The sequence below is a fragment of the Hemicordylus capensis genome, chromosome 1, assembly GCF_027244095.1.
Source record: "Hemicordylus capensis ecotype Gifberg chromosome 1, rHemCap1.1.pri, whole genome shotgun sequence".
Taxonomy (NCBI): Eukaryota; Metazoa; Chordata; class Lepidosauria; order Squamata; family Cordylidae; genus Hemicordylus; species Hemicordylus capensis.
In genome coordinates, this window is record NC_069657.1 from 97,019,655 (window position 1) to 97,039,532 (window position 19,878).

A 19,878-nucleotide genomic window follows, 5' to 3' on the forward strand; every position below is an offset into this window, starting at 1 on the left:
GGGGAATGTGTTGTATTCTATCCAGTAATCTTTTGTATTTTGTTGTTTGTATGTTTGTCTTAGTGGGGATCCTGTAGAGGGTGTGTGGGAAGAGTCAGAAGGAAAAGGGAGGGGAAAGGGAGAGGGAGAAAAATGGAGTTGTTTCTGAATAAAGTTTAAAACAAACATAAGATTGCTTTGAGTTTATGAGGGAAGCAGCTATAAAACAACAGTCCCATGTCTGTTTACTCAAGAATTATGACCCACTGTGTGAGTGTATTCCTTGGTAAAATGTGCAGGATTGTAGTCCTAACCTCCATCTTCAGGACCGTGACAAAGGCGTTGTCCTTTAGCATACTCAACAGTCACTAGCAGAGGCCTCCAAGCAGCAAAGTCCCTGCTTCCCCCTATCTTCTGAATGTGTGAGGGTTATTTTTGTTTTGATTTTTTTTCTTCATTGTAAGTGAAGTGATTTGCGGTCATTACCAGATATTAAGGCTTGGTGACCCTTGAACACAATACATTTTACCTTGAGAATTTTCATATAATCAGAACAGGCTGTGTTTCAGTCATTGCCAGGGTTCACCCAGACTCCAACCTAGAAAGAACTTTATCAGAGAGTCCCAGCTAGGTGGCCAGATTTGGCTTTTTTAAAGCCAAATTCTGGCTTATGGCCCATTTGACCCATGAGTATACCCCTTAGGTTCTGGCCACCCTGGTCCCCAGGAGCAGAGGTGATCCTGCACCACAACTGAGCTCCAGCTCTCAAAGTGAAATGCTTGCCTGATGGCTCTGAGCTTCTCTCTTGATGAGCCTAATCAGGAGCAGGAGGCCATCCCAGATGCCCCGTCCAGAGCAGGGCTGGCCTTGAATATTCAGGAAGGACCAGAGCTCTTGTTGGCTATATATAAGCTTTGGATACCAATCCTTAGCTAGTTCAGCAGCTCCCAATCTGAACTTCTGCTTCTAACTGCCTTGCTTGACTTGGGTACAGACATAGCCACGTCATATGCAACTGAAGGCCAAGCTATAAGAGATATATAAGCCTGGTCCATTGTGCTGCGAGCTGTATACGGTGACAAATTTAGTTGTGTGCGTGCAGATTTTGGGGTATCCTTCCTCCCCCCCCCCCCCGCTTGAGTTGTTGCTGTTGCTTGAGATGCTCTAGCCCAGCATTCCTCTCTCCTCCACCTTTTCTGCTTCCTCTTTTTGAAACTCAGCACAAAAAGAAGAGCAGGGATATTTGCTCACCTGCTGCCTGGGTGCAGCTCTTAGCTGTGGCAGCTGCCACTGCTGCACTGCCAGGTATTACTGCTAGGTAAAGGTGTAGGAGATGAGGGATGGGAGATTGGGAGGGTGGCATTTGGGACCTCTCTTCAGGTACCAGAATACTTTGGCCTCCACTGGTGATATGGGGTTGAGCTCCTGAAACCAATCTTCTTTCCTTCCTTTCTTTTAAGCTTAAAAGCAGCCTGGAGGAGGGTGAATTGGCTCAGAGCCCTTCACCTTTTCTCTTCAAGCTGTTTTCCCAAAAGAAATATCCCCCTCACACGCTGCTGTCAGAAGCCTTGCTGGGGGGGAAAGACAAGTGCAATATAGTTACCTGCCTTTCCCCCCTCCCCCGGGCAAACAGTTTTGTGAATGAGCAATTAACAAGTGCTACAATATTGTTCTCCAGTGTCTGCGGCAGTGTTTTGGAGATCCACTTTGACTGTTAGGGGGATGTTCCAGGCTGTTGCAGGCCATTCCATCTTTCTGTTTCCTTTTTTGCTGTGAAAAGGTAACGTGTGCCATTGAGTCGGTGTCAACTCCTGGAAACCACAGAGCCCTGTGGTTGTCTTTGGTAGAATACAGGAGGGGTTTACCATTGCCATCTCCCACACAGTATGAAATGATGCCTTTCAGCATCTTCCTATATCACTGCTGCCCGATATAGGTACCAGTGGGGATTCGAACCAGCAACCTCTGGCTTGCTAATCAAGTCATTTCCATGCCATGCCATTAGGTGGCTAATAAAAGTGCATTATTGGAAATATGTCAGTGCCAAATATTGTTCTTCAATGTCTACAGAATATCCCTACTGTTTTGGGGATCCAGTTTGACAGTTAGGGGGCAGTTCTGGTTGTGAAAGGGTTAATAAAAGTGTAATACTGGAAACATTTCAGCACTAAAATATTGTTCTCCAGGGTCTCCAAAACATAACACTGGTTTTGGGATCCGGGTTGATTTTCAGGGGGTAATTCTGGCCTGTTCCATTCTGGCTTATACCAAGACCCGTTCAGCACTATCACTTTAAATAGGCGCGGCTGGAATGACTGAATAAACATTACAGATGTATATAGCCTTTTTTAAAAAAACAAATTTATACCGCCCAAAACTGGCGTCTCTGGTAATTGCGTCTCTTGGTTATTTTAAAAAAATTACTCCACTATTTTTATCTGTCAAAGTGGCTACCAATATCAAATGGCTTCTTTGGATGGCATGTGTGTTTCTGTGCCTGCATAGTGGATTACCAAATTTTATTTATTTATTTTAAAACAGCCCCTTGTCTCTGATCTGTTTAGGAGCAGAAAGAGATGCTTAAGAGCAGTACTGATGAATGTGTGTGGGAGAATACCCACGTTCAGCATAGCTGCATAGTCTTCATTTTCTTCCCTTTAAGAAACCACCTCTATGTCTCGGATGGCAAAAATCAGAGTTTCTTGCGCAGTCTTTCTATTGCCTTGACAAGCATTTACGAGAGTTTTAGCTTCTCTTATGTTATTCTGAACTCATTGCATTTTTTCTTAAACATCTGCAGGAGGAAACACCAATGCAACACAATTCTATCCAGCAGGGACAGCTTTGTCTTTGTTTCTTTGTACTGTGAAAGAAACAAACTTTTAAAAAGTAAAACAAAGCTCTGTGAAGTGGCAGAAGAAGTAACCTTATGATATCAAATAGATCAGCCAATCAGCATTCTTCATGACTGAATTCTACAGAAACAGGAAAAACTAGTTTTCCTGAGATGGATTCAGAAGGGAAGCCTGAGCATAGGTACTACACATAGCAATTAGTGTGCTTTCTTAGTGGGCTGACTGCTCAGCTGAAGTGTCTGTATGTTGGTGTTTTGTGTGTGTGTGTGAACCATCTTCAGAGAACTTGGTTGAACTCTAAAGAGGGATTCAAGTTTTCAGTCAACCAGCCAACCAACCAACCAATCATATATGAGGCTGTTGAAATAATCGTACTGAGCACTACTTTGCAAGAAGTGTGTCTTAGCCGTTGCTCTTCCACATTGCACCCCATCTCCTTGTGGATATATAAATACATATGTGTGGTTTTTTTTAATGCAGTGACAGTAAATTGGACAAAGTGGTTGGGAATCTTCTGTGAGAAACATTCCTTTGTAGATTAGAAAGGTTAACTGGATCACTGAATGCAAGAGAAAAACGCATACACACCTTGCTAGTGGCAAAATGAAAACAAATGTTACACTTTTGATGAGCAGAATTGAATGTGTACACACGAAAAGCCTGGTGAAGGGAGTCCCACTCACAAATCCTATTATTTGTAATGATTTCTAACAGGATTTGTCTTTTCAACTCTTCCTCACCCTTCCAATACATCACTCTGAAAATGCCTTTCATGATCTCAGCAGCTTTTCTTAATACCAAAGTCATTTTATATCCCTTTATCTTGCCTTTATATCCCTTTATCTTGCTATCAGTGGGGTTTGTGCGTGTGTATGTGATTTGAACTTTAAAGGGAAGAAAAAATTCTATCATCTTAGTCCCTCAGCTCAATTGTTCAAAACAGAAGCACATTTTTCTAGCATAAAGCAAACGGAATGGAATTTGGATGGGGTTTATTGTTATTAATTATTATTATGTATTATACTTGGCATTTGCAAGCTATCAGTAGGGGCAGCTGCCATTCTTGCATTGAAACCAGACACTGTTAACGGCTGAGATGCTGTCTAAATTTGCTCAAAGAAGTCTGATTGAAATTAAAAGGACAAGTTAGATGTGCTTAACATGTCATTTTACTTTCAATGAGACTTCCTTGAGTCAGTTTAGTCAGGATGTCAGCCAGTGTTTACTAAGTCAGTACTATGTAGTTGTTATTAGGGGTGTGTAAACCAGCTTGATGTTGGGGAGTTCGAAGTCGAGCTGGTTCAGTTCGATGGTCCAGGGTCGAACTGAACCACCCCCTGTTCGGTCTGACCCCGGACCAAACATCCCCTGACTGGTCGGGGGTTTGTGAGGGGTTTTTAAAAAAAAAAATTTAGTCACTTACCCCCTTTAGGGGAGTTCCTTGAGGCAGCGGGGGGTCTGTGGAGGTTCCCCCTTCCCGCACTAGCCTCCCTTATTGGTGCCATCAACCCATTTGGCCACTTTTTCATCCCTTTCAGGCCTTTGAACTGAGGCACGGCAGCCATTTTGGACAGCACCACACCTGCGCAATTGGCCTCTGCGAGGCCTGGCATGACCCAGGCCTCACAGAGACCAATTGCGCAGATGCGGCAGCGTCCAAAATGGCGACCGCGCCTCAGTCCGAAGGCCCAAATGGGCTGGAAAGGCAGCCAAAAGGGCCGATGGCAGCAATAAGGAAGCCCGGTGGGGGGAGGGGGTACCTCCGCGGGCCCCCCACCACCACCTCAAGGAACTCCCCCGAAGGGGTTAAGTGACTTTTAAACTCACGAACACCCCCCGGACCGAACTGAACCGGAGGCGTTGTATCTTACTCTTGCAGGCTTTTAAGGGATCATGGAGTACAAGTTGCTGAGACTAAGAGAACAGCAGCTTGCCTAAGGCCACCTACTAAGAGACGCCTTTTTACAGTGGCAATTCTCCTGTATGTAGCAAGGGGAGAGCAGCTGTCCCTATCCAACCCCAGCACAGCCTCAGTGGTTGTTGCTAGTGTCTACCTTATGTTTCTTTTTAGACTGTGAGCCCTTTTGGTACAGGGAACCATCTTGTTTATTTATGATTTATTTTTCTATGTGAACCATTTTGAGAACTTTTGTTTACATGTAAACATTTGTTTACATAGTGGTATGTAAATATGTGTAGTTGGAGAAGTATGAAGCTGCCTTATGCTGAGTCAGATTATTGGTCCACCTAGATCAGTATTGTCTACCCTGACTGGCAGCAATTCTGATATGGGCAACTCTACCTAGAAATGCCAGAGATTGAACCTGGGACCTTCTGCATGCAAATCGTGTGCTATGCACTGAGTTTGACACCTGACAGAGCATATCCCTATTAGCTTGGCTTGTAGAACAAATTATTAGCTTTTATACGACACTAGTTCTCCATAAGTTATGCTCCAGACTATGTATAGTCTGGTGTCTCGTATATACTGCTAAGAAATTTTACAATATTTTAGTGAACTGGTGTGTCTGTAGGAATAGTGAAGTCTTCTGTTTCATATGTGTGTCTCCTATCCGCACAATATCCAAGCTCCTGTGCTCTGTATTCAAAGGCAGACACTCTAGTGCTAAGTCCATTTAGTCTAGGAGCAGGACCCAGTAATATCAATGAAATTAGCTTTCAAGTTTGAAGCCAAGTTTGTTGGTTTTTCCATGCGAAATTTCTAAATGGAATAAGATTCCTAATATTCCTGCTAAGGAAACATTGAAATATATTCCCATATATTGCTACAATTCTAAGGCATTCTGAGTCTCTGTCTTCTCTCCACAGGCCCTTCATGCTTCTGCCACCACTGATGGAATGGATGCGAGTAGCTATCACCTATGCTGAGCACCGGCGAAGCTTAACAGTGGACAGCGATGACATCAGGCAGACAGCCAGGCTGCTCTTACCTGGACTGGATTGTGAACCCCGGCAGCTAAAGTATGTGGTGTTCTTTTAGCATCATTTGTTTTCAGTCCAACACAATTTCAAAACAGTACTTAATTTATTCACAAGACACTCCTATGTGGTCTGTAGGCTTCAGATTCAGTTTATACATGCGCAGGAAGATTGTGATTTGCTCAGGGCTGCAAAGGCTGTCTGTGTCAGAAGCATCATTGGACGTGTGTGTGTGTGCGCGTGCGCATGCACGCATGCACACACATGTGTACACACTAATGCCTAAATTCAAGATCAACCTTTGTCACTAAGGGCAACTTCAAAGATGGCAAAACCTCTACAAGGAAATACGTATATGTAGATTTAACCCAATGCATGTGGTAATTGCACATGCACAACCTTTGTGGTGTGAATACACACAGAGAAGCCATAGTGGGCCATGGCATCCCAGAGCATATACACAGAGGCGCACCTAGATATTTTTGGCACCCGGACCTGAGGCTTTGGAGGCCCCCAACCCCACTGTGAGCCCCCCTCCTTTATTTATTTTTTAAACATGCTGCTGCCCAGCCCTTGCCACTATTTTACCTTCGCTGCCGCTCACCACTCACCCAGCAGTGGCAGCTGCAGCGGGCGCAGGCAGGCCTCCCCAACCTGCAGACCGGCTTCCTCTGTCTGCACACGTGCGCAGTAGGAGTTATGGATTGTCACGGGATGCGACAGTCCATAACTCCTACTGCACCCGCATCAGACAGAGGATGCCAATCTGCAGGCCTGAGGAGGCCGGTCATGGGATGTGACCATCCATAACTCCTACTGCGCACACGTGCAGACAGAGGAGGCCAGTCTGTAGGCCAGGGAGGCCTGTGTGTGCCCGCTGCAGCTGCCACTGCTGCCGGGGGGTGAGTGGTGAGTAGTGGCAAAGGGGAAATAGTGGCAGGGGCTGGGCAGCAGTGGCGAAGGCCGTGCAGTGGTGACAGGGCATTTTGGGAGGCCCCCCTGAGCATTTGGAGGCCCCCCAGGAGGCATGAGACCACGGACCCCTGCCCCGTGGTACGTGCCTAAATGTGCCTCTGCATATACACCATACATACATAAAATATATGTGCAATTGTCACACAAGGTAATATATATGGCGATTGCACGGTTTCCTATACAGAATTGTTTCTTGTACTGGAATTTTATTGTATTAGAAAAAGCCCTGGGATTCCATGAAGATAAAAGTCTTACTAAATATGTCTGAGGATGTTCCTTTCCATACTACCTGCATATAGACTCTTAGGTTGACATCCTGAAGCATCCTCACTAGAGAATGCTTCCTGTTACATGCTGGTGGGGGACAATATTTGCCAATCTCACTTTCCCCTAAAGTGTCCTGCACCACCTGAAAATATGTCCCTGAGAGTCACACAGCCATCCAAGACATATTTTTGGGTGGTGCAGGGCACTTCTGGGTGAAAGAGAGATCAGCAAAAATCACATGCATGCATTCAGCTTGTGTTATAGGCACTGTGGAGCTTGCAGCGGGAACGCTTCTTCCTGGCACATGTTTAATTGGGATGTCAGCCATATTAATAAGGCATTAATATGAGACTATTAATAATTAATTAATAGCTCTCATCTGTATTTCACTCACTATTCCTGTTGCGGTGGTTTTCCAGAGGGCAGCACTCCTGGTATCATATAGTTGTCTTTAAATACCTGTTCAAATCTCAATATTGGTAGACAATTGTTTTCATTATAAGATTAGTTTTCACCATTTATTACTGCTCACTCCACAATGTTACTAATTGTATTTTATGCACAATGGAAGGAATTTATTTAATAACTTCCAATCAGAAACTACTGCTGAGTAGCTGCATGGCTTTGGACAAGTGATTAAACATCCTGTAGTGGGTCAATTTGTAAATCTATTTAAAACTCTAGTATTTAAATAAAAGAAGAAGAAATGGAAAGGTTTTATAAGGATTAGTCATGCTTTTTATTGAACTTTAAGATTGCTGCATAAAATACACTAAAGTAGAAATATTAGCATTTCCCTCTTCTGCATGCTTTTATTCAGTTAAACAAATTGTTCTGAGTCACTACAAGGTTTTTTTATTCTGAATCACCCCATATCTGTCTAATTATCAATCAATCAATCAATTTATTTGGGTCTTTGACCAGCATAAAAGGTCTAATTAACACTGACTAATATTAATCTCCAAAAATTGAATTTAACAGTGTGTTATATTTTTATGAAACAATTTCTTTAGGAAGTTCAGTTTTTTGTTTTAAAGACGTGCCCACACAGCGGGGTTTCCAAATCCCCTCCATTCTGCTTCCTTAAAACCCCAGGCAGCTCTACAAACATCCTCTGATACAATCAAGAACAAAAAATGAGAAGTGAAAGAAGATGCAACGTTTAAAAACAACAACATACCAATCTGCTTAAGGCTGTGGAAGCTCAGATGACTTCATGAAGATGCCCACCTGTAAAGCCCAACTCATTAATTTATGTTAAAAGACCAATTTGCACACACAAAACAATGAGTCAAAGAAAATGTGGCCCATATGTGCAGTAGAACATCTCAGCACACATATTATGTTATGCATAGTCTACACCTGTGTCAAAATGAGGCACTAGAATGGTAAACTAGAGTGTACCACTTTGGACTACATGGGAACATAGGAAGCTGCCACATACCGAGTCAGACCATTGGTCTATCTAGCTCAGTATTGTCTTCACAGACTGGCAGCGGCTTATCCAAGGTTGCAAGCAGGAATCTCCCAAACGCCAGCAACTCTCGTGCCTACCCATCTCTGAATGTAAAAGCAAAGGGGCCCCAGAGTCCAAACTGAAGTGGGTAGATAGAGTAAATCTTTTGGGGATTGAATACGGGATTAAGGAAAAAATCTGGGGGGGTGGGAATTGGACAGATTGGGAAGAAAAAGTAATGCTTAAAATCACCATGTGGAAAAAATGGAGCCTTGCCATGTACCAGAAAGCGGTTTACATCTGAACTTACCTGATACTCCCGGTGCACAACCTGGCAGTAGTCTACGCTTCTCCGCTCGATCTCCTTCGGAGAGTTGAAAGCCAGGTCTTCCGTCTAGTATGGCACACGGTGTCCTTCCCTTTGGCCCATGTGGTAGCATTTAAGGAGTTTGAGCGGGGAGGCCTAGCCCTACCTGCCCTGCAACCCTATTTTGTAACTGAATTCATGTCCTACAATTTTGGAAACTGGATTTTCATGAATGTCCATAACATGTCCAACCTCCTGCAAAAAACCTGGGTTTCGCTTTTCTCTCTGCATTGGCGAAAGTCAGCATGCAGCATAGCATGGTGGGGGAAAGGATCTTTCAACGGTAATATCACACAAGGATTGAAAAGAGAACACCCGGACTACTTGAGAGATTTCTTATTCACACTTTAAAAATGAAAGACTGAACCGGATCTATTTAAAGAATCCTCCTCAGTTAAGCAGCTAAGGAAAAGATTCTAGAAGTGGGTTTTTTAAAACCTGATTTAGAACGTAAACGCTACAAACACCGCACTTCACAGTACATGAGACAAATTATGGAAATGGACGTTGGACGTAACACCCCCCCCCCCGATTACCTGATGTGCCTTGCAATCCCCCACCCCCTGCCTGCATATACTTTATAACCCTGTGGGTTACCAAATCTTTGTGTGTAAATCTTTGTAGATATACGATGTACAAACAACCACTTTGTATATAATTGTGCTTTGGTAACGTACTGTATGCCTTGGTAGTTCGTTGGCTCAATAAAAAATCTTGTCCTATTAAAAAAAAAAAATCTTATCCTATCTTGGAGAAGCCAGGGAGAGAACTTGAAACCTTCTGCTCTTCCCAGAGTGGCTCCACCCCTGAGTGGAATATCTTTCAGTGCTCACACTTTGAATGCTGTGCCATGTTCAAACTCAGTGGAAATACAAAACTAACACTTGAGAAAGGAAAGCTCTATCTCACCTTTCTCCCTTATGTGTTATTTTCTACTTACAGAAAGTGTTGTTGTTTTCCCCTTCTTTCTTTAATCTGAACTATCAGAAACCCCCAGTTCACAAATCCTAGCTTTGAGAACAATCCATATGGGTATACAGAGTCTTGCATTTTCTCATTCCAGTACTTTACTGGACAAACAATATTCATCTAGGCACAAATTTATCTATTGTATCCTCATCGCTATAGTTTTAGCAAAAATATCATGTTCCAAAGTTATTTTAACTAGTCTAGTCTTGTTGGAGGTGTTGCTCTTTTCCATGCTTTTTCAATACAGATTCTTGCTGCTGTTAATAGATATGTGATCATTTCTACATCTGTTTGCAATACTTCTGTTCTTATACAGAAAAAAAATTACCTTTGGATCATTCATTAAATTATAGCCTGTTATTTCATCAATTGTTGTTTTCTTTTACATAGGAGATCATACAAAAATATTATCTCCCCACCTGCAATTTGAAATGGTATAGTCCATTCTACCACTTCAGGTCAGAATACCCATGCCATTCTGCTACATGTATAGATCAGAAAAAATAATTCCAGAGAAGAGGAGGAAAAGGTGAAACAAGAATGTTAGCAGCTCCATGCCTTTTGTAACATCTAGTTTATCCCTTAGTAAAGCATGATTAAAGGCAAAAGTAAAATATGTTGAAATGCAGGATGGCATCAAATATAATAACCCTCTTAAAATTGCCACCTAATGATGCAGTGGGGAAATGACTTGACTAGCAGGCCAGAGGTTGCCGGTTTGAATCCCCGCTGGAATATTTCCCAGACTATGGGAAACACCTATATCAGGCAGCAGCGATATAGGAAGATGCTGAAAGGCATACTGTGTGGGAGATGGCAATGGTAAACCCCTCTTATATTCTACCAAAGATAACCATAAGGCTCTGTGGTCACCAGGAATCGACACTGACTCGAGGGCACAACTTTACCTTTACCTTTTGGCTATGTCTTCAACAGGCCTGAGTGCTGCTTTAGTTCCTTTCGGAGGATGGATGCTAAGGCTGCCACTGAAAAATTCCAGCAGGACCTGGGGTTTCGAATGCTGAACTGCGGAAGGACAGATTTGATCAACCAAGCGATCGAAGCATTGGGACATGAAGGGGTTAATACAATGGATGATCAGGTATGCAGATGCTGATGAAAAAAAATCCTTACCTAAAAGTAATTAGAGAATGAATTTATTATATGTTATAATACTATTGCTCTAAAGGAGATTCTAGTTCATGTAGAATTACATGCCAAAAGTGGCATATGAAATTTATTGTTGACATTAGGACTAGTCGGATTTCTGGGGAGTCCTGGGGACCCTCTTTTATTTCACCCACTTAGTACGTTGGGTACTAAGGTACCCAGTCTAGCTGTGGGGATTGGTCCCGAAGGGACAATACAGACGAGTGCATGGGCAGCAGCAGCCATTTAAAGTTGTGCATGGTGCGATTTACAACAAATTGAAAACCCTGGGAGGCCAGGCCAAACAGATAGGTTTTAAGGACTCTCCTGAAGGCCAGCAATGAACTCAGATTATGGATTTCTGCCAGGAGTGCATTCCACAGCCCTGGGGCAGCTACAGGGAAGACCCACCTCTGAGTCACCACCAGACGAACTGGTGGTAACTGGAGACGGACCTCCTCAGATGACCTTAACATTCAGTGGGGATCATGTAGAAGAACACGTTCTCTAAGATAACTCGGACCCAAGCCGTTCAGGGCTGTAAAGGTAATAACCAGCACTTTGTATTTATGCATAATAAATTTATGCATTTATTTATGCATAATGCTCAACAAAATGGCTCGGGGCGGGGGAAGATGCAGCCTTTGTGCAGCAGCTTAACGTTTGCAGCATCTTTATACATTCTTGCTGCTTTCATTCCAGGCCTGGCCAGAGATAAATTTTTATCTCGTTCTCAGGGGTTGGTTCTTAACGAGCATGAATGGAAGTAAGCACACACTGGACACCGTATCCCAGATGAAGTCTAAATAGTGAGGATTAAAGTGGAACAATTACTTCTTGAGACTTGGAGACTGTAGTTATATTCATGCGGCCTAAAATTGCATTTGCCTTTTTTGCAGCTGCATCATACTACTGACTCATGTTCCACTTTTGCCTCTCTAGGCTTGGATACATCCCCCCCCCCCTTGCCTTGGGAAAGCTTACTAAGAACAAGTCTGACCATTTATGCTGTATAATGTTTTAGGGTCATGCAAATAATAGACTTCCAATAATCTAGTTACCTGGCATGTCATATTTTGTTAAACTCTGGTTTCAGCCTCTTACAATAGGAAATCACACACTTGCTTTGTGTGCACATGGCACCTAGGCACCTAGGAAACTGCCATATACTGAGTCAGACCATTGGTCCATCTAGCTCAGTATTGTCTTCACAGACTGGCAGTGGCTTCTCCAAGGTTGCAGGCAGGAATCTCTCTCAGCCCTATCTTGGAGAAGCCAGGGAGGGAACTTGGAACCTTCTGCTCTTCCCAGAGTGGCTCCATCCCCTAAGGGTGATATCTTACAGTGCTCACACTTCTAGTCTTCCCCACCCCCACACCCCAAACTGTAGGCATAAATGTGTATATTCTGTGCAGTCTAGACACAGTTAAACTATTATGCTATTAATTTTAATGGGAGAGTTAAGCACATGCTTAAATCACCTCCTCCACTGAAATAAACGGAACATCAGCTGCTTAACCTTGGCTGGATCACCTGAAGAACATGAGATAAGGGGAATGCAGTTATACATAAAATGAGTGCAGATAAATGGATAGACAACATATGATACTGAAACCCAGAGGCTCCTTGATAGTATTATACATTAAAATGTATTGTGCATAACAATGAAAGTTAACTGGCCATAACTTTTTGTTTTTATAGGGTATGACTCCACTCATGTATGCTTGTGCTGGTGGGGATGAAGCCATGGTTCAGATGCTGATCGATGCTGGAGCAAATCTAGATCTACCAGTAAGGACCAAACCCAAAAGCCTTTCAAGTAGCAAAAACCATGATTAAATATCCATTTGGGGAGGGTGTTTTTTTAAAAATCACATATACTAATGGCTATGCCTAAGGAGAGATAATCTCTCTCTAAAAAAAAGAAAAATAGTTTCCGTGGATTCTAAAGCTTAAATCACCTTCTGAGCTTTCCAGAGATGAGATAATGACTAACACTGGCTTAGTAATGGGGAAATTAAGGGAATAAATGTTTCCCCTCCACAAGAGCAGTTTCTAAAGGAAACCAGTAGATGCATTAGAGAAGCCCAAGGGATTGAATACACTGATTGGTGTTGGCAGTACTCTCTGAGTTGTGTCAGTCTGCCCCTCCCAGGGGTTGTAATTTACCAGGGAGGTGCCACTCACAGACATGTTTAAGAAACAGAAAGCAAAGAGGAAACATTCAATGGCTCCACATTCTTTCAATGTTCCCAGGTCCCTGGTAGTTCTTCCCGATACCCATCAGTTCATCCTGATAGCCGGCACTGGACTGCACTCACCTTTGCTGTGTTACATGGACATATCTCTGTAGTTCAGGTAAGCAAAGGACAAGGCATAACTCTTTAGCACACCATTTGTAACAATGTGATGCAAGAACCAAACTGGCACCCAGAGCATGCAGGCTCTGCTTCTAGCTATTTTTCTCTGACTTTTGGAAAATACAATTAAGGGCATATCTACACTGTAAACCTATATCAATTGTAGAACAATTTAAGGTTCTGGCGTTTCCCCAAAGAATCCTAGAAGTTGTAGTTTGGTAAAGGTTCTCAGCACCTTGCTCCCCTCATCAAAGTTCAGTGAGAGGATTCTTCTTTCTTCCCTGTTCTTCCCTAGGGAGAGAGAACAATTATGCAGTCCATTTTAAGTCTGTAATGTAGATATAACATAATCCAACATTTGTCTGTGCAGTGTTTTTTACCCCTCATAATCATGTGTATATCTGAATTTTCATCAAGTTGCCATTGGCCAGTTGCACAGGAGCCATCACTGATCAATCTGAGAGGATGTGTCTCTGTGAGATCTGCTGCCCAACACATGGATTTATTAAGATCAGGTCTGCATGTCTACCAAAATTTGCCTTTAAAATTACTTACTATCCAGGTATCTGTAGAAGAGTAATCTACAATTTACCTTTCCCTTCCCAGCATAGTAAGTGATCTTAACATGTTAAGTCAGAAGTAGTGCAGAGGAGTGCAGTCTTAGTCTCCATAAGCAATGAATGGTACTACATTTAAGACTGTGCTCTTTTCTTCCCCCCACCCACCCCATTTTGAAATCTGAATGGATCCCTTTGTGAGGATGTTTGTGTAAACTGACTAGACATGAAATAATATGTTTCCATATTCAAATTAAATTGATTTAATGGGACCCCTAAGGATATATCCATAAGTTACATACTCAGATTCTGATTATTGTCACACATTTGAAATGGCTTGCAATTTGTCATCCAAAAAAGATCAGAAGTGGTACATCTCCAGACATGCCAGATGTTCTCTTGTGCAAGCCGTCTTCATGTTCACATTTGATGTCCTCTGTTGTAGTCAAACGTTATGCAGATTTAGGACCCATTAATTCATTGTGAGCTCTTGGAATACTTCTATCTCCCTCCTTTAATGTCAATGGGAATTTAAAACGAACAACAGCAAGTTGTCAGCTGGGTGTAAAGAAATAAGCTCTTTCTGTTCACATAAGTTACAAGCAACTGTGGATGGTGTGCATTCACTTTTGAATTATACATATATGCAAATGCCCGTGCAAACTAGATTTTCCCTTCAAAGCCTTGGCATGTTGCCAGCGTACTCTGTAGTACTGCAAAGGTTGGGCACACTTAATTTATGCTTGAGATAATGAATGCATTTTGCCCCAGAGACATCACTGACAATCCTGTCAACAGAACCTCTTGGAAGGAATTAAACCTTGCGCTTTTAAAGCCATGTTTATGTTAACTACAATTAATGTTTACTCACTCTGACTTGTTCAGTTGCAAACATTTAATCTTTGGAAGCTGAAATCTCCAGATGTCTCCAGTGACCTGTGGGTATTGACCACATGACCAAGTCTTATACTAAAATAGGTGTGTAATTGGCAGGTCCTGTGAACATAGGATGCCGCCTTATACCGAATTAAACCATTGGACCATCCAGCCGGCAGTAGCTCTCCGAGGTTTCAGGCAGGAGTCTTTCCCAGCCCTATGTGGAGTTGCCAGGGATTGAACCTGGAATCTTCTGCATGCAAATCACATGCTCTACCACAGACCGTCAATCTTCAGATTGATCAGTTCTGGCACTGTGCAACTGGTACATGACAGCTTGGTGAACATTCAAAAGTATAAATCAAAATATTCCTTTTAATGAGAGCCTTACGTTTTAACTGCCCCCCCCCCCGATTTTTGTAGTGTTTCAAATAGTATCTGGTAAGAGTCACCTGCATGAGCAACTACAATGTGTGTGCAGGCACCTATTGGCTAGTGCCTGCGTCGTTGCTTGTGACAAGTGACACACTTTCCTCTGGGAACAATTTTTAAAGCAGGCTTGGGACCAAAACCTATAGCTCTAGATGTTCAAAAGTATGTAACAAAGAGGAAGCCCAACTTCTATAATAATTAGTTTATTCTTTATACAGTGGCATCAACATACCTAGTACTTTACAGAGTTGTTAGGGCAAAACAGAACAGGTTTTGCTCCCAGGTGCTTGCAATCTAAATTCAACAGTAGAGAAAACAAAAGCAGAGTGAGGGGAGGGAAAGCTGAGGGGTGCGTCTAAACTAATAACATTAACTTGATTACAACTGAGGATGACGGTTGAGGGGTTTTTGAAGAGAGATGTGAAGGGAAGAGAAGAGGGGAGAGGGAGGGTTCACTTCAGACATGTTCAGCAAGGGAGATTCAATAATGGAAGTAAGAGGGGGAAGTTGCTTGTTTTTGATGCAACATTTTCTCTCTTCTTCTCTCAGAAGTCGGCAGGTGTATTTCTGATGCTAAATTTTCACAGATCTTAACATTCAAGTGTGTCTCTTGAGAGCTCATCTGTGCCTTTTGAAAAACGGATGAGGCCTTTATAGTTCATGAGCAAAAAAGCAGGAAAGAATAAGTAAAAACTTGATGGAGCTGCTCTAGGCTCCAGCAGGAATCTCAGATGAGGAGGAGGTGGATGCTATGGACCTAGCAGGCTCTCTGCTGCCAAATGGTTTTCTTCTACTTTTCTCTGTCATTTTGCTAACTACTGCTCCCTACTGTGCTTTTTGCAGTTGCTCCTAGATGCCGGAGCTCACGTTGAAGGTTCTGCTGTCAATAGTGGAGAAGACAACTATGCTGAGACCCCACTACAGCTGGCTTCGGCAGCAGGCAAGTTTGAACAACATTTCATTCCCCAGAGGAAGAGGCAGACATTAGCTATGTACTGTCTTAAAACCAATTGCCTCTAATATCTGTTAGAAAAGCAGCCTGATTTCAAGGTGTCAAACCACATGGAGCAGGGGAAGCCAATGGCTGACATCCTGACTAAGCTGTGCTTGCTCAAGGATGCCACACTTGCACAAGGCTGGCTCACAAGCTGCTTTTGGGGAGTCTGGAGCTTGTGTTCCACGTTGGTGTTGTGCTTGCAACACAAAATTCTGGCAGGGAGTTTCCTGGGTTTTGCAGGGCACCTTTGCCCAAGAACACAATAGTGCAATGCTGAACATCTCCAGGTTTTAGCACTGCTATGCTGTTTTCGTGCACAAGCACAACTTTGCTTAGCTCATTGCACAAACACAGCGTTCAGATGTCAGCCAATCTTTGCAAAGCTGCCAAACGTAGCTGGGTTTTTAAAAATATTCTTAAACTATCATTTTTCTTTTCACACAATTGCTGATCAAAAATCATAGCTGAGCATTGACTATGTGTACATCTCCCTATACGATACATACAGTGTGTGACCCAACAGCATGCCAGTCCCTGTGATCTGTTTCCAGTTTTTCAAGCAAAAGGGTCGTGGAAATTGGGCATCTTTGCATGCAAATGTACATGCCTGTTTCCCAGACTGGATGCTGTCTTCTACCTGCAGTGAGATCTGTATATAATCCCTATAACCCACCACATGTACAGGATTTCCAGCTTGTAATACTGTGAACTGTGCTTTCTAGAAGACCTGGATTCTCTCTCAGCTGTGTGGCTTTTGCTGTGCAGCATTGCAATGTATAGTATGAGAATAATAACACACACACACCTTTTTCTCATAAATGATATAAGACCTTTACCCTTAAGGTAAGGTTTGATGCTCAGTTGAAAGGGGTAAGAACTGTAGGCTTTTTAGAGTGTCACCCCAACAGGGCCTGCCTTCCCTCTCTCGCAGTGCTTTTACAACTCATACAAATTCTGTCTAGCCTCCACCGTGAGCAGAGGAATGTAAAGGCAGGTCAACCATGGCAGATTGGTGGAAGAGCAACATCGGGCCAAGCTCCTTCATAGCATGCAGCTCTTATTTATTTATATTTATTTATTTGATTTCTATACCGCCCTTCCAAAAATGGCTCAGGGTGGTTTACATTAAAATAAAACAAAAATCAATTAATTGTTAAAATTGAAAACTGTAAACACAACATAAATCTATTATTTGATTGATTGATTGATTGATTGATTAAGTGCCGTCAAGCCGGTGTCAGCTCTTAGCGACCACATAGATAGGTTCTCTCCAGGATTCTGTCTTCAACTTGGCCTTTGAGGTCTCTCAGTGGTGCATTGTTGTCATAATCGAGTCCATCCACTTTGCTGCTGGTCATCGTCTCTTCGTCTCTTTCCTTCCACTTTTCTCACCATTATGGACTTCTCAAGGGAGCTGGGTTTTCACATAATGTGTCTGAAGTATGAGAGTTTGAGCCTGGTCATTTGTGCCTCAAGTGAAAATTCTGGATTGATTTGTTCTATGATCCATTTGTTTGTTTTCCTGGCTATCCATGGTATCCTCAAAAGTCTTCTCCAGCACCAAAGTTAAAAGGCGTCAATACTTTTTATATGTTGCTTCTTCAAAGTCCAGCTTTCGCATCCATAGAGTGTCATGGGAAAAACCATTGTCCTAACGATTCTAATCTTTGTAGCTATAGACATGTCATGGCATCTAAATATCCTTTCCAAGGCCTTCATTGCAACCCTACCAAGTACTAATCTGTGGTGTATTTCTTGACTGCTGGATTTTTTACTGTTGATGGTCGATCCTAAAAGGCAGAAGCTATCTACCTCTTCAATGTCTTCATTGTCAATTCTGAGGCTGATTGTTGTACCCATTGTTAGTCTTCTAGTTTAGTCTTCTTCACATTTAGTTTAGTCTTCTTAACATTTAGCCATAGTCCCATTTTTTCACTGTGCTTCTTGACTTTCATTACTAGAGCTTGCAGATCATCTGCATTCTCAGCTATCAGAGTGGTGTCATCAGCGTAGCGCAAGTTATTGATGTTTCTTCCTCCAACTTTCAAACCACGCTCATCTTCTTCTAATCTACTTTCTCTCCGTATATGTTCAGCATATAAATTGAATAAAGAAGGAGAAAGTATACAGACTTGTCTTACTCCTTTGCCGATCTGGAACCAGTCTGTTTCACCATGTTCTGTCTGGACTGTGACTTCCTGTCCTTTGTATACATTTCTAATGAGAACAATGAGATGTTCTGTGAAGCCCTTTTTCCTAAGGATATTCCACAACGACATGGTTGATGCAATTGCAGGCTTTTCTGTAGTCAATAAAGCACACATTGACTAGGGGTGTGCACGGAACCGGCTGGCCCAGTTTGGTTCTAGTCCAGACCATTTGGGGGCGGGGGGAATGGCTGTCGTGCATGTGCAAATGACCTCTGCAAGGCCCTGGGTCATGCCAGGGCTCGCAGGGGCCATTTACGTATGTGCGGCGGTGGCCAAAATGGCCACCACATGCACTTACAGAGGCCCAAACGGGCCAAATACAAGAATTTTCCCGGACCATGGTGGTGAATTAAGAGGATGGCGGGGGGAGGGGGAACATTTGTGGACCCCATCCCATTGTCTACAGGAAGCCCCCTGAAGGGGCTAGGGGTACTTTGATTTTATTTATTATTATTTTTTTAATAAAACTGTGGACTTGTTCGGAGGTTTGGTTCGGTTCCGGTCCAGATGGAACCGGGGGGGGGTCAAACCCTCAAACCTCCGGACCGTTCTGCACATCCCTAATATTGACTACTTTTTGGCTTATTATTAAAACAATTAAAATGGTTTTTAGAACCCTGGAAAACCATGCCAAATCTTTACAGTTTAAGGACAGTTTAAAAACCCTGGAAGGCTAGGCCAAACAGCTAGGTCTCAAGGGTACAAAAAACTAATACCATGATGAGGAAAAACATATAAGCCTGAGTTTTGCTAGAGAAGGACAGATTTTTAAAAAGGGGGGGTTGGTTATCAGTGTTTAAATATCTGGTTCCTATATTATATATTTAAAGTATGCCTATAAGGGTAATGCTCCTGTTTTTCTTTTGATCATTTCTCTAGGCAACTATGAGCTGGTCAGCTTGCTACTGAGCAGGGGAGCTGATCCTCTCCTGAGTATGCTGGAGGCTAATGGGATGTCCTCATCACTCCATGAAGACATGAATTGCTTTAGCCATGCTGCTGCACATGGACATAGGTGAGCCTCCCCCTCTGATTACCCTCCAACAAAGCCCTTCATTTTAAATCACCCCTCCTGTTCTGTGTCCTAATGAAGGGGTGGGGTGGAGGGGGAGTCTAGGCATCAGCCTGAGGCTAAAATACATCTTTCTGGGCCTCCGTGTACTGGATAGCTTGTCCCTGGAGAAAGATGAAAGAAGCAGCTGCAGAAGAGTCTAGCAGTCAGGCACTTCCTGCCTCATTTTATTTGCTGCCCTTAAGATGCCAGGGTAGTGGGATCAAGGTGTGACATGTGCATCATGTTTCTGCATCCATTCATAGCCCATATTGGTGGGACGGGGGGGGGGGACTCTAAACAAGCCATAGGTGTGGCTTGTTGCTTCTTTCCACCCTGGCTGCTTCGCTCTGCCTTGTCTCGCTGCTGCATTAACCCTTGGTTGGGGAACTGGACGAATAACCAGCCCATGTGCCAAGGATTAATGTGGCACCAGCA

General features: G+C 43.0%; 1 protein-coding gene across 5 annotated transcripts in view; it reads left to right on the top strand.

Moving 5' to 3' along the window:
- ABTB2 (ankyrin repeat and BTB domain containing 2) overlaps positions 1-19,878 on the top strand; it is a 254,828-nt gene that overhangs the window by 217,969 nt on the left and 16,981 nt on the right. For 4 of the 5 annotated variants that reach the window (XM_053255235.1, XM_053255226.1, XM_053255265.1 and 1 more), the window contains 6 exons: positions 5,664-5,816; positions 10,745-10,910; positions 12,659-12,748; positions 13,214-13,315; positions 16,026-16,122; positions 19,269-19,404. In XM_053255235.1, the coding sequence (XP_053111210.1) occupies positions 5,664-5,816; positions 10,745-10,910; positions 12,659-12,748; positions 13,214-13,315; positions 16,026-16,122; positions 19,269-19,404 (744 nt within the window). Of the gene's footprint in view, positions 1-2,800; positions 3,016-5,663; positions 5,817-10,744; positions 10,911-12,658; positions 12,749-13,213; positions 13,316-16,025; positions 16,123-19,268; positions 19,405-19,878 lie in introns of those variants that run through there. The other variant, XM_053255244.1, reaches the window with a different exon arrangement.